The sequence below is a fragment of the Panthera uncia genome, unplaced genomic scaffold (genome assembly GCF_023721935.1).
Source record: "Panthera uncia isolate 11264 unplaced genomic scaffold, Puncia_PCG_1.0 HiC_scaffold_1929, whole genome shotgun sequence".
Lineage (NCBI taxonomy): Eukaryota > Metazoa > Chordata > Mammalia > Carnivora > Felidae > Panthera > Panthera uncia.
This window is the reverse complement of record NW_026058612.1, coordinates 9,507-23,944: the sequence shown is the minus strand read 5'-3', so window position 1 is coordinate 23,944 and position 14,438 is coordinate 9,507. Positions and strand designations below refer to the sequence as shown.

Here is a 14,438-nt window from a genome sequence, read left to right as displayed (position 1 = left end):
CTGCTGTGAGCCTGACCCTGACCTAGCCTGACCCTGGTCCCAGCCTGACCCTGCTGTGAGCCTGACCCTGACCCTGTCCCAGCCTGACTTTGGGCTGCCCTGCCTCTGTGCAGGGCCTGCTATGTACACGACTGGTGTTCTCAAGGACTGTCCCCACTGTACAGAGTTGGAAACTGAGGCTTGAGACGAGAATGAACCACAAGACCTAGCTGGGTGCAAGCCCGAGCCTGAACACAGAACTACCTGCAGCCCCCAACTGACCTCCACTCCCTGAGTCTCTCTGCTGTATTCACTGAATCTGCAAACAGCGTCCCACTTCTGTGGGGGTGGGCAGAGCCCCCCATTCCTGGGCGGTCCGAGAGCAGGGAAGGGCTGGAGGTGAGTCTGCTCCCTCCGACTCTCCGAGCTGGAATTCTCGGGAGTCTGCGCCTCAGCCGCAGACTTGACATCCCCACGAGATCTCCTGGGTCAGGTTGGGAAACTGAGGCACGAGTGAGCAAGGTCTCCCGCTGCCTCACTCCCCCCTCTGGGGTCCCCGGAGCCGCCCCGACCTGGCGCAGAGCCTCCGGGCTGCAGGGGGGCAGCCAATCCCGGCTGATAATCCTGCCCCCCCCCCCCAGTTGCCCGGCATGGGGGCCGCACCTCGGCTCCCTCCCGCGGACTGGGCCACAGAGGCGTGGCGTGGCCAAGCTGGGGTCCAAGCAGCCTGGGCCCCTTCTGCTGTCGACCCTCACTGGGCCTCAGTTTCCATGCCTGTACGGAGAGGGAGAAGGGGCTTCCCACCCCTCCTCTGCTTTTAGGCCTTTTATGTGCTAATAAAGCTCCTCTCCGGAGGCCCCCTTGTCCCTCCTCGGTCCAGGCTGCGTTTACATGACAGGGACCCAGGAGACCGCGTCCGGGAGATCTAAGGGCTCCTGTCGCTGTGGCCTGAGGCGGTGATGGTGGGGGGAGCTGACCTCCATCCTCGCCAGACGAAGCTGGGTCTGGGGGGGCTCCCCAAGGCTGCGTGCACAAGCTGCCTGACAGTTGGGACCTCCAGGGCAAAGGCTGGGAAGCGGGGCTGAGGGGCGGAGGCGGCAGGGTTGGGGGAACCTGGTGAGGTGACCGGGAGGTTGGGGGGCAATTGTCAAGTCGCAGAGGCCCTGGAGGGAGATCCCCGGACTTGCTGGAGTCACACTGGACGTAAGGAGTTGAGGCTGGGGGCGGAACCCAGAGCACCTCTGAGCTGGGCTGGGGCGACCTTCACGCCAAACCCTGCCCCCCCCCCCCCCCGCAAGGAAACTGACGCTAGGAGAGGGGTCCAGAACACCCAGCTCCAGGCCCCACCCACCTGTGCCGCCTTGGCAGTCAGATCTGCCGAGGAAGAGCTACGGCGGCTGCCTGTGGTGGGCAGCCTGGGGGCTGCCTGGAGGAGGGGACGTGGCAGTCAAGCAGTAACGTTTATTTGGAGAGGGACTTCGTAACGGGGAGCGGGGGCAGCTTGTGCCGGCCCCGTCACGGAAGGGCCCGGACGCGCGGCCTACGGGAGGGAGGCTGGGTCCCGGGGGCTCCGCACCTGCTCCGTTGCATGCGGTTACCCAGAATGCCCGGCGAGGCGACCGCCCCTCCTCCCCCGACGCCCGCCTCGTGGCGGGCGGGCGGGAGGCTCCGGGCGGCCTGGGGGGGGGGGGGGGGGGGGGGGGCACGTGGGCCCGCGCCGGCCCCGCCCCCGGCCCGCAACCGCCGGCGCTGACCCGGCGCCCCTCGTGCTCCCCGCCCCCCCCCTCCCCGCGCGCGGACCGCGGGGCCCAGGTTCCACGCGGGCGCGGCGGACGACGGCGGGGGCTACACGGTGGAGGTCAGCATCAACGACTACCTGGACATCTACTGCCCGCACTACGGGGCGCCGCTGCCGCCGGCCGAGCGCATGGAGCACTACGTGCTGTACATGGTCAACGGCGAGGGCCACGCGTCCTGCGACCACCGGCAGCGCGGCTTCAAGCGCTGGGAGTGCAACCGGCCCGCGGCGCCCGGGGGGCCGCTCAAGTTCTCGGAGAAGTTCCAGCTCTTCACGCCCTTCTCCCTCGGCTTCGAGTTCCGTCCGGGACACGAGTACTACTACATCTGTGAGTGCGGGGGCGGGGGGCGGGGGGGGGAATGCACGAGGGGGGCCGGGGGTGCAGGGGGGGTGGGGTCTGGCCCAGCCTTGGCCTCTGTGTCTCCCGGGTCAAGCGCTTGAATGGAATCATCCTTCTCGCCAGCCCCAGAGGCCTCACTATCTAGAGTTCCCATTTTCAGATGGGGAAACTGAGGCTCAGAGTGGGGCTGAGGTCACAGACCCGCAGATGCCCCTCTGTGACCTGTCTCTGGATCAAGCCACTGGGCCTTTGGGCTCCACCATCAACTTGCGGGCACTGAGATCAGGGGTGGTCACTGCCCCCCCCCCCCCCCCCCCCACCCCGCCAGGGAAACGGGTGTAGGGACTCTGGTGGGGGAGGGGAGCATGGTCAAAGCCAGGGGCGAAGGCAGAGCTCGGGTTCTGCCCATCACACCCTGGCTTGGGCAGGGAGCTCCCAGGCCCTCCCCCGGCCACCCTCCCCCACCATCTCCCCCCCCCCACCAGGCCCACCTGGCCCAAGATCCCCCGAGGACTGTGGGAGCTGCTTTTCAGGGCTTGGGGACCCTCAGGCACAGCCCCGCGGGGCGAGTGGGCGGGGCTGAGGGAGGCTGTCCCTGGCTCTGCTGCACATGGGAGGGGGGAGGGATTCCAGGGGCATCCTTCTTCCTCCCCCTAAAGTGCCAATGGCAGGGTCTGGGGACAGGACGCTGCTGTGCCCTTGGCAGCCCGTTACTCTGCAGGGACTTAGCCAGGAACGCGGGAGTCTAGGCGTTGTCCCCACCGGCATGGGGGCATCGGGGAGCCCGCGTTGGTGTGGGGCTGATGCCTCCGCAGAGCCACTGCGACCCCGAGGGGCACGGAGATCCCCATCTCTCGGCCTCGTGGGGGCCCGCAGGGAGCCAGGTGGGGCGCGGGGTCCGCCCCTGGGGCTGTGGGGAGACGCAGCCCCTCGCTACCCTCCTTCCCGCTGCGTCACATTAAACTCTGTGAGGCTTCGTTCTTTCCGCTCTACTTGGATTTTTTTTTCCTTTTAATTCAAGGAAGAAGCGGGTGAAGGAAGGGAGAAGGTGTTTAAATTAAGGCCTCGTAATATGAGAAAAATTACATTTTTCTTTCCAGGACGGGAGTTTCATAAAGACAATTATTGTAATTACTCTATGACGAATGTTATTTTTATTCCACGCTTTTTTGTCTTCATCTTCCAGCGTGAGGGGCTTCTGGGGGGCGGGCAGAGGCAGTGGCCACCAGGAGGACAGGGGGACAGGCCTGAGCGTGTCCGTGTGCCGCGTCGTGCACACGGGGTGGGGGGGGGGTGTGCCCGTGCCGTTGTCACACGGGAACCCCCGTGGCCCCCACTGGGCTTCAGGCCTCCTTCCCCTCCCTACCCGGGTCCCCAGGCCGCCTCCCGCATGACTCACCGCTGTGGTGTGACCCCGGCCCCTCCGGGAGCTTCCGTGGGCCGTGTGGGCCGAGAGGCAGGGAGCAGGAAAGGTGGAATTGGAGGCGCGGGGACCTAACGCTTCGGCCTCCCTGTGACCTCCAGCAGGGTGCGTCCCTCTCCGCGCGAGGTGGGCGCATAGCCTGTCTCCAGGGGTGACTGGCTTCTGGGAGCTCCCAGATGGAAGTAATCATTTCCAGAGCACTCACTGTGCGACGCACGAGGCCCAGATAGGGGGTGAGTTGCCCACAGACACCAGAGAGCAGGTATTCGATCCCAGATCAGTCCTTTGGTGACACTGATTTTTTTTTTTTTTTTTTTTTTCTGACCGGTTAAAAACGTTTTCATTCAACACCTTCGAACTTTGCTCTGTGCTGCCTTGGGGTGACGTGGAACCAGACACAGGCACCCCCAGTCTCTGGGGTCGGGGTTCAGCAAAGGGAGGGGCAGGGGAAGTATGCGGGAGGACTTCTGGGAAATAGAGGGCATTGTGTCTAGGGCTTTGAGGTGTGGTTAGGAGTTTTAAGGGCGGAACCTCCCGTAGCCTTGGGTCAGGGTCGAGTTACCAGTGTGGGGAAGGGGATGTAGCCCCAGGAGGTCTCTGGCACTGAGAACCCCCTACTCCACAACCCCCACCCCCCTCTCTTCCAGCTGCCACACCGCCCAATGCTGTGGACCGACCCTGCCTGAGGCTGAAGGTTTACGTGCGGCCAGCCAGTAAGTGCTCGGGGCATCGTGCAGGGTTTCACCCCCCACCCTTGTGTCCCGAGCCCACAGAGCCCACGGAGGGCTCGGCAGAGCCAGGGGGTGGTCCCAACACAGCCCGGGGAGTCCCTCAACCTCAGCGATGGCGGGGGCGGCTCCTGACCCCGAGCCTCAGTTTCCTCACGTGTGAACGAGGACGGCATTTCAGACCTTCGGGACTGAGGGTGAAGTCCGTGACCGGGCCCTCTGCTGAGGCCGTGGCTCCCTTCATCCAAGAGTGAACACCAGGGAGGTGCCCCAAGATAGGCCAAAGGGCCCACGTTCTGAGCTCTTGAAACATCAAAGCCACACGCAGAGAAGGGGGGGGGGGTCTCCGCAGCCTTGTGACTTCACCCAGGCGCCGGACACGCACTTGGCACCCGCTGTTTGCCATGCTCTGCACAAAAGGCACAGCCCCGACCGAGATGGACAGAAATCTCCGGGTCTGGGAGGGACAGCTGAGGCAGACTGTGGGCGTGGGGGTGCAGCCCCGTGGGGAGGGGGGCCACCTGCTGACCATCCTGCCTCCGTGTCCCCCCAGACGAGACCCTGTACGAGGCCCCGGAGCCCATCTTCACCAGCAATAACTCGTGCAGTGGCTTGGGCGCCTGCCAGCTGGTCCTCAGCACCGTCCCTGTGCTGTGGACCCTCCTGGGCTCCTAGTCCCGGCCCACCTGGATGCCCCGCCTAGAGACCAGCTAGAGACTCCGTTTCTCCCACGACTGGTGCTGCCCTGCCAGGCAGGGGGGGGCTGTCCACCGCCCCAGGGCCAGCCCTGGGGGGCGCGGCTAAAGGCCCCGATGCCTGAGAGGCCGGGTGTCTGTCCAGCCTCCCGGCCAAGCCATTCCTTCCAGGGTGCCGGAGAGCCCACGAACCTCTCGCTAGGGCTTTTCTTTTACGGCGGAATCAGAAAGACTTGAGTTTTTAATTTAATTTATTCCTTGCTGTTGCCGGTAACTTTGGGAAGGAGACAGAGTGGATGCTGCGTGGGTCCCTGGCCCCCCTGGGGCACGGGGATCGGGAGACCCCTGGTCTGGTCGACCCTCCAGGTGCCCTGGGACAGGCCGGTCTGAGACGGAAGGGGCCGGGGATGCGTGCCCCTAATTCCGGCCCAGGAATCAGAGCCCACCACAGACCCCCCCCCACCCCCCACCCCCCACTCCCCACTCCCCCCCCACCTCCTCCCTCCAGGGTGCCTCACCAGAGAGCCCGTGCGGAGCCCTGGCCCCATCAGAGCCCCCGCCCCCACGTCTTAGAACCGCTTAGGCCCCGCCCGGTCCCCCCAGCCTCACCCGCTCGCCCCCGAGGCCCAGAAGACGTGACATTTCTGTAAATAGAGCCAGCAAGTATATACTGTGATTTATTTTTACTGTATTCCTAAGGATGGCCTGGAAAGTTTCTTTTTTTCTTACCCCTTCACGGGAGGGGGGCACTTTTATTTTGGTGGGGGGGTGGGGGGACTTTTTAGAGTAGAAGCCGCACTTCGCAATAAGCTCGTGTGTCTGTCGGAGCCCCTGCCCCTACTCTCCGAACTAATAACGTTTGTAAGAGAAAAGAAAACAGGACAAAAGGAAACACGGGGGCCACCACCAAGAAAAGACACCCCTCCCCCCGACACTTTAAAGAAGCAAACCGCATTTATACAGATTTCATATTTCCTACCCGCCTTTCCTGATCTGTGTTTTATATATATTATATACAGATGTATACGGTGCGAGGCCGCCAGGAGACGGCTCCTGGATGCCGGGTGGGGGGCTTTTGTAGGGGGCGTCGTGGGCGGGTGGTGACGTCACGCCTGGAGCTGGCGACCGGGACCCCCCCCCCCCCATTACAATCAGCTTTGGATTCTGTATTTTTTTATAATAAAACGAGCGTAAACTTCGAGGATGCGCGTGTGTGTCTGGGGCCCTCGGCCCGGATCGGGAGGATCATTTGGAGTCGGGTCTGGAATCTGCCAGGCAGAGGCGTCTTCGAGGGCCCTCCGGGATCAGTCGTGACGGCTTCTTCGCTTGTTCGGAGGCTGGGCCCTGGGATGGACGTTTCACGGGGTGCTGTATCCTCCACTGCCCTCCGTGGGCCTCAGTTTCCCCCTCTGACAGATGGAAGCAAGTCCTCTGCTCCCCGGGGCAGCTGGGAGGGGGAGAGGGGAGCCTGGCTGGCTGCGAGTATATAGCAGGGGCCCATTGGGGTGCCAGGACCCCCAGGGCTGCTCAGGGCCTCCTGCCCCATCGTCCGCTTGGGGCGCGAATCCTCCCGTCCCGTGACGGGTCTTGTAGGGTCCGATCAAATCCTATGACGTCCGTGTAGCCAAGCTCTACCGCCGCGTGACTCGGTTTCCCTAACTGACCAGGCCAGGGTGGGGTCTGTCCGTTTCTTTTCTTTTCTTTTTTTTTTTAAATTTTACGTTTATTTATTTTGAGAGAAAGAGCGTGCGGGGAGGGGCAGAGAGAGAGAATCCCAAGCACCCCGACGCGGGGCGCAAACCCAGGAACCGTGCGAGCGTGACCTGAGCCGAAATCAAGAGTTGGAGGCTGAAGGGGCTGAGCCACCCAGGCGCCCCATCTGTTGCCTCGCGGTCCCTTTCTGGCTTTGCAAAAGGCACGTGTCCGGGGCTGGGGTCGCAGGGGCCTTCACCCCAGCCTGGCCCCAGGTGGGGGCACAGAGAGGCTGGGGGCCACCCAGCAGACCCTCTCAGACGCTTGTCGCCTCGGTGGTACGTCCGGGACCCAGCGTCTGGGGCACAATTAGCGGGGAGGAAAGGCTGTCCGCTAATTAATTCGGCCGAGCTGGGCCCCACGACAGGACCTGCCTCTTAATGAAGCCAGTGTAGCCGCACAAAGACCCCTGTGTGCGCCCCGCCCGCCCTGCCCGGTGTCCCCGGATGGACGGTGACGCCCGAGCTGCGCACCCTGAGGATCCCCCACTCCGCAGCGAGGACCCCGAGGCTCAGGTAGGGGGGAGGCCTGCCCCCCCGCGGCTGTTTTCCCCCAGACCCCGCGTCGCGGGGAGGGAACCCGAGGGAGGACTCAATGCGGGGATCGTGGGGCGGGATCTCAGCAAGTGACCTTAATTTTCTTATTTCAAAAAAACTTACTGAGATATAATTCACATAGCACACCACCCATCCATTTCAAGTACAATCCAGGCGCTCGGGGGGCTCGGTCGGTGAAGCGTCCGACTTCGGCTCCGGTCACGATCTCGTGGCTTGTGGGCTCGAGCCCCGCATCGAGCTCGGTGCTGACCGCTCGGAGCCTGGAGCCTGCTTCGGGGTCTGTGCCTCCCTCTGTCTCTGCCCCTCCCGCCACCCGTGTTCTGTCTCTCAAAAATAAGTAATAAGACATTTTTAAAAATTAACAAAAAATTAAGTACAATTCCACAATTTCTAGTACGTTCACAGAGTGGTGCAACCATCACCTCTCTCCAATTCCATCACTCCAAAGGAAGCCCCGCCCCTATCACCCGTCACCCCCCATCCCCCATCCCCCACGAGCCCCCTTCCCATCCGTGGATGAGCCCGTTCCGGACGTTTCACACACGCGGACTCACACCCCGCGTGGCCTCTCGTGTCCGGTTCCCTCCCTGAGCGTCGTGTGTTCGGGGTCCGTCCGCGGGGCGGCGGGGGTGGGCGCCTCGCCCCTGCTCGGGGCCGAGGGACGTTCCCATGCGTGGATATATCACATTTTGTTTATCTAGGCACCAGCTTATGGACGTTTAAGGCACTTCCAGTTTTTTAAGACAAAGTTTTAGCACAAAAGGACCTCGGATGGGTAAGGACAAAAATAGCTTTGTTCCACCTCAGGGTCTTGGCACATGTTGTTCCCCTGGGTCGTGTACCCTTCCCGCAGGTCACCGATCACTGGTCCGCTCCCTCCCTGAGACCTTTCAGATTAGGTCACACGTCCTCTCTCGACGTCCCTGGCCGAGTGGCCACTCCCCCCCCCCCCCTCAATGTGGCATTTCTGATTCTTCCCTGTTCTCCCCCGGAGACTGGGAGTTCCCAGGGGGCAGGGCCAGTCCTTGGTCATCACCGGGACCCAGTGCCCACACTTGGGAGGCCCCCTTGGGCTTGTCATCTGCTACGTGCACAGGCACGTACACGCGTGTGCAGAGGAACCCCCAGCCGCTCTCGCCCACGCACGCCCCTTACCACTGGACACTTGCGTTCAGAGCCTGGGTCACTGGCCACCATCCACTGCCTCAGGGGCCACCGTCAACATGAGGAGGGGCTGCGTTGTGCACAGTGGGGACCCTGACCCTGTGGCCCCCTCCCCGGGCTCTCTGCAGGCCCCCTGGGCAGCCGTCTGTATGCGGGCCCCTGAGCAGAGGGGACTCGATTTCCCTCCCGGGGTGCCTGGGTGCCCCGCCACGGGGAGGGGGTCTGGGAGGTGGGGAGGGGGCGTCCTGAAGTCCCCCCAGCACTTCCGGCTGCTCTGGGATGGAGGCGTATCTCCTTGCCGCGAGCACCCGGTTAGATTTGCTGTTGTATTGCTTTGGGGGGGGGGGGGTCAGGCCTCAGCCTCAGGATGGGGGCCTGGTTGCCCCTCTCCATCTCCACTGGGGAAAAAGCCGCAAGGCCCCAGTGCCCCTCGCACTCAGGGCTGACGGGGACCCCCTGATTTTAGGGGTCCCGTGACACAGCTGGAAGCCCATGCTCCTGTATCCTGCTTCAAGGAAGGTCCTCACCCCAGCTCCTCCCCGCCTCCCTGGGCGCGCCCCCCCCCCCCCAGGGCCACTGCCCTGCCTGCACCTTCCCAATTAGCTTCCCTCCCTCCCCCTCCCTTGCTCCTCAAGGCCCCAGATCTTGTCTGTCTCCTCCTCTAGACTGTCAGCTCCCTGAGGGTGTGGAATTTTGTCTGTCCTGGTTGTCACTGCGTCCTCGGTGCCTAGAATATGCCAGGTACACAGTAGGCGCTCAGTGAATTCTTGTTGATGAATGAATGGATGGATGGATGAGGCAGCTGCGTGATTAGCAGACAGAACGTAACACACGGATGGTGTTCCCAATGCCAGCGTTGCGCCCCCAACGAGCAGTAAGTGTGCACCTACTGTGTGCAGCGGTCAGTGCTGGGCCCTTCCTGGGTCTGCGTGGCCTCCAGGCCCAATATCTGGGGGACTTTCAGGCCATGGTTGGCGCCCCTGATCCAGGCTGCAGGTGGCCAGGCGGCCACTGATGGACAAGGAAAAAAGCAAGTTCACAGCCCAGAAGCCCCCGAGGAGCCATCAGTCACTGCACGATAACACACAAGCCGGAAATTAAGTGGACACAGCCAGGCAGGTGTGGCCAGCAGGGCAGACTGCCCCGGGAGCGGTTCCTGTCCCCTCCAGGTCCCCGACCCCAGCTGCTGGGCCGCAGGCATCGCTACTAGGGCAACTCGGGCCAGGTCACCGGGCTGGGGCAGGGGTGTGGGCCGGAGGGGGAGGGGCCGGAGGGGGAGGGGCCTGAGCGCCAAGCACAGGGCAGATGGCAGGTCCAGCACAGACAAAGGCACAGAGACCACACTGATGCACAGCCCAGGCTGCGGTGGAGGCTGTGGGGGGCGGGGGGACCGCAGGGGAGGCTGTGGGGGGGGGCTGCAGAGGAGGGGGTGGGCGGGGGAGCCAGTGGGGCAGGACTGGAAGCCAAGAGGAATGCACTCTGGAGGGTGGGGGCTGCCGGGCACCGGGACCTGCACCCCCACCCTCACCTGCTGGAGCAGGACCCCCGCGGTGCCCCCCGCTGGCCGTCTCCACACTTACTGGGACCTCAGGGTTGCTCAGGGGCCAGAGACCGGGCTGTTAGGGGTGAGCCCCCTCCCACTGCGGCCAGAGGTTGGGAGAAACTCGGGGGGGGGGGCGCTGTGTACTGACCCACCCGGCTGATGGAGAAACAGGCTGAGAGGCCGGGGGCCTCATGGACAACGCAGTTTTCGGGGGGCACCGAGTGGTGGGGGAGGCGGCTCTCCTGAGCACATGGGACAGAGGCGCCCCCCCCCCCCAGGCCCCACTGGCCCTTGGAGTGAGTCCAGGGTGACCCTGGGCCTCTGTGGGATCAGGATTTGGCCTGGGGCAGCCCAGGGCATGAGATCAGAGGTCCCCCCACTCCCCCAGCAGCCAGGAAACATTCCTTGGGTCCCTGTGTTGGGGACCCCTGGGGCCTCCCTCTCTCTGAAGCTCTGATGTGCTGTGCGGGTTGGGGTTTAGGGACCCAGGAGCCTGGCTGTGGTTCCGGTCCAGACACCCCCACCCCCCACCCCGTGCTGTGGTTCTGGTCCAGACCACCCCACAGGCGGTGCGGCCTTGCCCTCTGGGCCTGGGGCGCTGGCCCGGCTCCCAGGGTGGGGGACGCTTCCAGGGGAGATCCAGAAAAGTTATTTCCCAGGACCCTCCTCCCCGTGGCCTCTCAAACCCCAGCTCCCGAGGGGGCGCACTGATGGGGCGCAGGGGGGCCGCGAGGGGTGAGGGGCTGTGGGTTGCGGCTGGCGCTTCCCCGAGCCCCCACCCCCTCCCCCGCCAAGACTCCTCCCCGGCCGCCTCCCCCGCGCCGGTTTGCAGGCTCTAAGGGCTTAAAAGCCTCCTGCGGCCGGGAGCAGCGGCGCGGGTGGAGGCGGGGGGCTGGCAGGGGGCCCGGGGCGCCCCTCCGGAAAAGGCCTTGAGCCTGAGACAGGCGGGGAGGCCAGGAACCGCCCGCGCCCCGCACCCCACGCCCGGAACACAGGGCCCGGACCCCCCGCCCCGCCCCGCGCCCCCAGGTCCCTCCCGCGGGGCCTCCCCCAAGCCCCCTCTTCCCGCCTCCGTGCTTCTGCCCGCGCTGGTTCCCCACCGGGCCCTCTGTTGTTCCCTGCGCTCCGCATTCGGGTCCCAGCTCCTCGCCCGGACCTCAGTTTCCCCATTTACAGACTGCGGCGGGCCGGCGGGCGTGCGCTCCTGTCTCTGGGGAGGCGAGGAGGCGGGTCCGGGCCAGCCTCGAGGAAACTGGGTCCCGCCCCAACCCCGCCTTCCTCCAGTGGGACCTCCCTCCCCCGGTTTACCCTTCTGCTCCGCAGAGGAAACCCGTCTCAGACCCATTTCACAGATGGGAAGGCTGAGGCCAGAGGAGGGTCGCGCCCAGTCCCAGGCCCCACAGCTGGCACCCCGCTGCCGCTGGCCCCATTAGCTGGGGGTGGGGGGGGGATGGGGGAGGGCCTGATGTCCTCAGTCCAGCCTCCCGCCCCAGCAGCCCCGGTGGGCAGCATGGGCAGTCTGGAATAATCCTTATGATGTGGATTCAGTGTGGGCTCTGAGGAGCCGGCAGGCCTGGGGCGGGGGGCGGGACGGCTGGACTGTCCTCATGGGGCGGCAAAGATGAGAGCCTGTGATTGCCCTGCCGCGGGGCGGGGGGGGGCAGGCACCCCCCAAAGGCCTCTCTTTGGGGCCTGCTTGGCAAGGCCCACTGGCCTCTGGCAGAAGGGGGTTCAGGCCCCTCTCTGCGCCGTTGCCTGCCCCGCTCCGCCCCTCCCCTGCCGGGCACCAGAATTATGGTTTGCAATATCTCTGCTCCCCTGTGCGGCCTGAGTGTTAACGAGGTGCCTGCTGCGGAGCCCCGCACCCTGGGGGGCGTCATTAGCATCATCCCTCACACCCACGAAACTGAGGCTCGGAGAGGTTAGGTGCTGCCCTGGCCGAGACAAATTCCAGGTTCCAGCACAGCCCTGGCCCCCCTACCGTGGACGAGCCCCCAGTTTGCTCATCTGGAAAACGGTGCTGTAGAGGCACAAGGTGGGAGCTCAGAGCCTGGGGTTCCCTTTTTTTTTTTTTTTTTTAAAGTTTATTTATTTGAGTAATGTCTACACCCAACATGGGGCTCGAACTCACAACCGGGGAAGCAAGAGTCACATGCTCTTCAGACAGGGCCAGCCAGAGGACCCCAGAGCCTGGGGTTCTTGATGACCTGACTAGTTGCCCCCATAAGAGTGGCCCTTTTGGTCCCCCCCTCCCTGCGCGGCCCCACCGCCTGGCACAAAGTCAGGGCCCTCAGCGAATGTTTGTTGAATGACTCAGTGTTTTGTGCATGGACTCTGAATCGAGTGCTCTTTCACTCCAACTGGGAGAGACTGGAGGTGCTGGCCTCATTCTCCACTGTTCACTCCTTAGGGCATGCCTGGCATGGGGGGGGGGTTGGCGGGGAACAGCCTCTCTCTGATAAGGGGGGCAGCGGGGGCACCGCAGGAGTCAGCCATGCTGGCTGGCAGATCTTTAAATTAAAATACATATATACACCAGATAAATAAACCCGGCCCACATCCTGGTGACAAGCAGAATTAAATCGCCCGGTTGGGGACCTGGCAGCGATGGCTGGGGGGCGGGGGGGGCAGTGGTGGAGGGGTGGGGAAACATCACTGGCTCCGTTTTCATTCTCTGACTGTCCCCACTCCTGTTGGTGGACGTTCCCACAGCCCTGCAGCCTGCTGGGCACTTGGGGAGACACTTAGGGGATCAGGACGTGATGTGGAGTCCAGGGGTCCCACAGGCCCAGGTTGGGGCGAGGCCAGCTCCTCAGCTGGGGGCCCCTGGGTAAGTCACGCGCCCCCATCCGAACAGGGGACACTCTGCCCCGCCACCGAGTGCTGTGGCAGGGCACAGACCAGGTTTGAGTCCTGGCTCGGCCCCTCAGGGGCGGGGATCAGCCGCAGACCCTCCTTGGGAGCCCCTGGTTGCGCCCCCCCTCCCCCCACACCCCCCCATCATGTTGGACGCCAGGGAGACCCCATTCAAGCACGCAGGGGAGGCGCCGTTGGGGCCCACACTGCTGTGGGGTCCTCCCTGGCCCCTTCCCTCCGCCGGAGCTTGGCCCGTAGGGGCGGAGGAGTGGGAAGGGAGTTTTCAATTAAGGAGCAGCTAATCGCCAGGCAGCAAGGGCCGTTCTGGGGCCCAGTAAATCTATTATGAAAAGCCTCTAAATGTATGTAAAACCAGCCTCTGACAATCCAGGGATTAGGCCACCGGGAGGGGAAACCGAGGCGAGGGCCGGCTGGTGGATTAACGGAGCAGGGTCTCTCGGGGGTTGTGGGGAGCGGTCCCCGGGAGTCGGGGCAGAGGGAGAGAGGTCTTCCTCTGCAGAAGCCAGCACCCATTTTATAGATGGGGAAACTGAAGTCCCGACAGGCCGAGACCCAGAGCGGAGGAGCCTCACCCAGCACCCCGGCCGGGGTGCACGCGGGGCGCCCCAGAGTGCACCCCTGTCCAGCGGTGGCCTCGGTCCCCACCTGCTGCTGCCCCCTTTGAGGCACACCGAGGTGGCAAGGTGGCCTGGATGGTCTGAAAGATCGGGAACCACAGACGGGGGCGTTTGCCCCCACAAAGCTGCCAGCGAGCCCCGCCCCCAGCCCAGGAGGAGCCCCCAGGGGAGGCGCGGGATCCCTGGGCACGGTGGCTGTGCCCATACCTCCCACCCCGAGTCCCAGGAGCCCCAGGTGGAGGCCCAGCCTGAGCAGAGGCTGGGCTGGGAGGAGGCGCTGGCAGAAAGGGATTTTGTGTCTCCTCCTGAGGGTCACAGGGGGCCCTCGGGGGGGGGGGTTAGCCCAAGGGGTCCTGGCCTCCCTCAGAATCTGTTGTGGGAACATCAACCCTACTTCCCTCAGGGGCTCAGTTTCCCCAGCTTGCCGCCCCCCCCCCCGCTCCCCCAGTCCCATCCAACCCTCAAGGTCCACACGCCCCCTAATTATCCTGCCAGTGATTCCCTCCCCCTGGGATGCCAGTTCCACCTGCGGAAACCCTTCCAGGCACCCAGGTGTGGGGGAGGCCCGCCCGGCCCTGCGCCGCAGCGGTTCCTATGGGGCTGGGGGCAGCAGCTGGCGGGCCCTCCCCGGGCCCCTGGTCTGTCTCTGGTCCAGCCACCCGTGTGAACCTGCCGCTCGGGGGCTGGGGAGTGAACAGGAGGTGAGCGATTCCTGGGCCCGGGCCCCCAGATCCCTCTAGGCCCCAGGTGACATTGTGTGACCAGTGGGAGTGGGGAGGTCCCAGCAAGGCCGACCCAGGTGGTTCCGGGCCTCGCTGGGCTGCCCAGCTCTCGCCGTGTGATGTGAGCGGATGTTCGCGCCTCCCCATGACTCGGTTTCCCCATTGTCACCACCACGGATGGTTGGAAGCCTTTCCCAGCACGGGGGGGGGGGGGGGGGGGGGGGGGGGGGGGGGGGGGGGGGG

The 14,438-nt window shown here is 64.5% G+C and overlaps 1 protein-coding gene across 1 annotated transcript; it reads left to right on the top strand.

Moving 5' to 3' along the window:
• Positions 1–1,741: 1,741 nt before the first annotated feature.
• LOC125917498 (ephrin-A2-like) lies at positions 1,742–5,424 on the top strand (the record flags this gene model as incomplete). The annotated part of the gene is made up of 3 exons (XM_049623681.1): positions 1,742–2,105; positions 4,188–4,253; positions 4,822–5,424. Coding segments are annotated over 3 exons (552 nt in total), but the record flags the coding sequence as incomplete, so codon positions are not given.
• Positions 5,425–14,438: the final 9,014 nt, after the last annotated feature.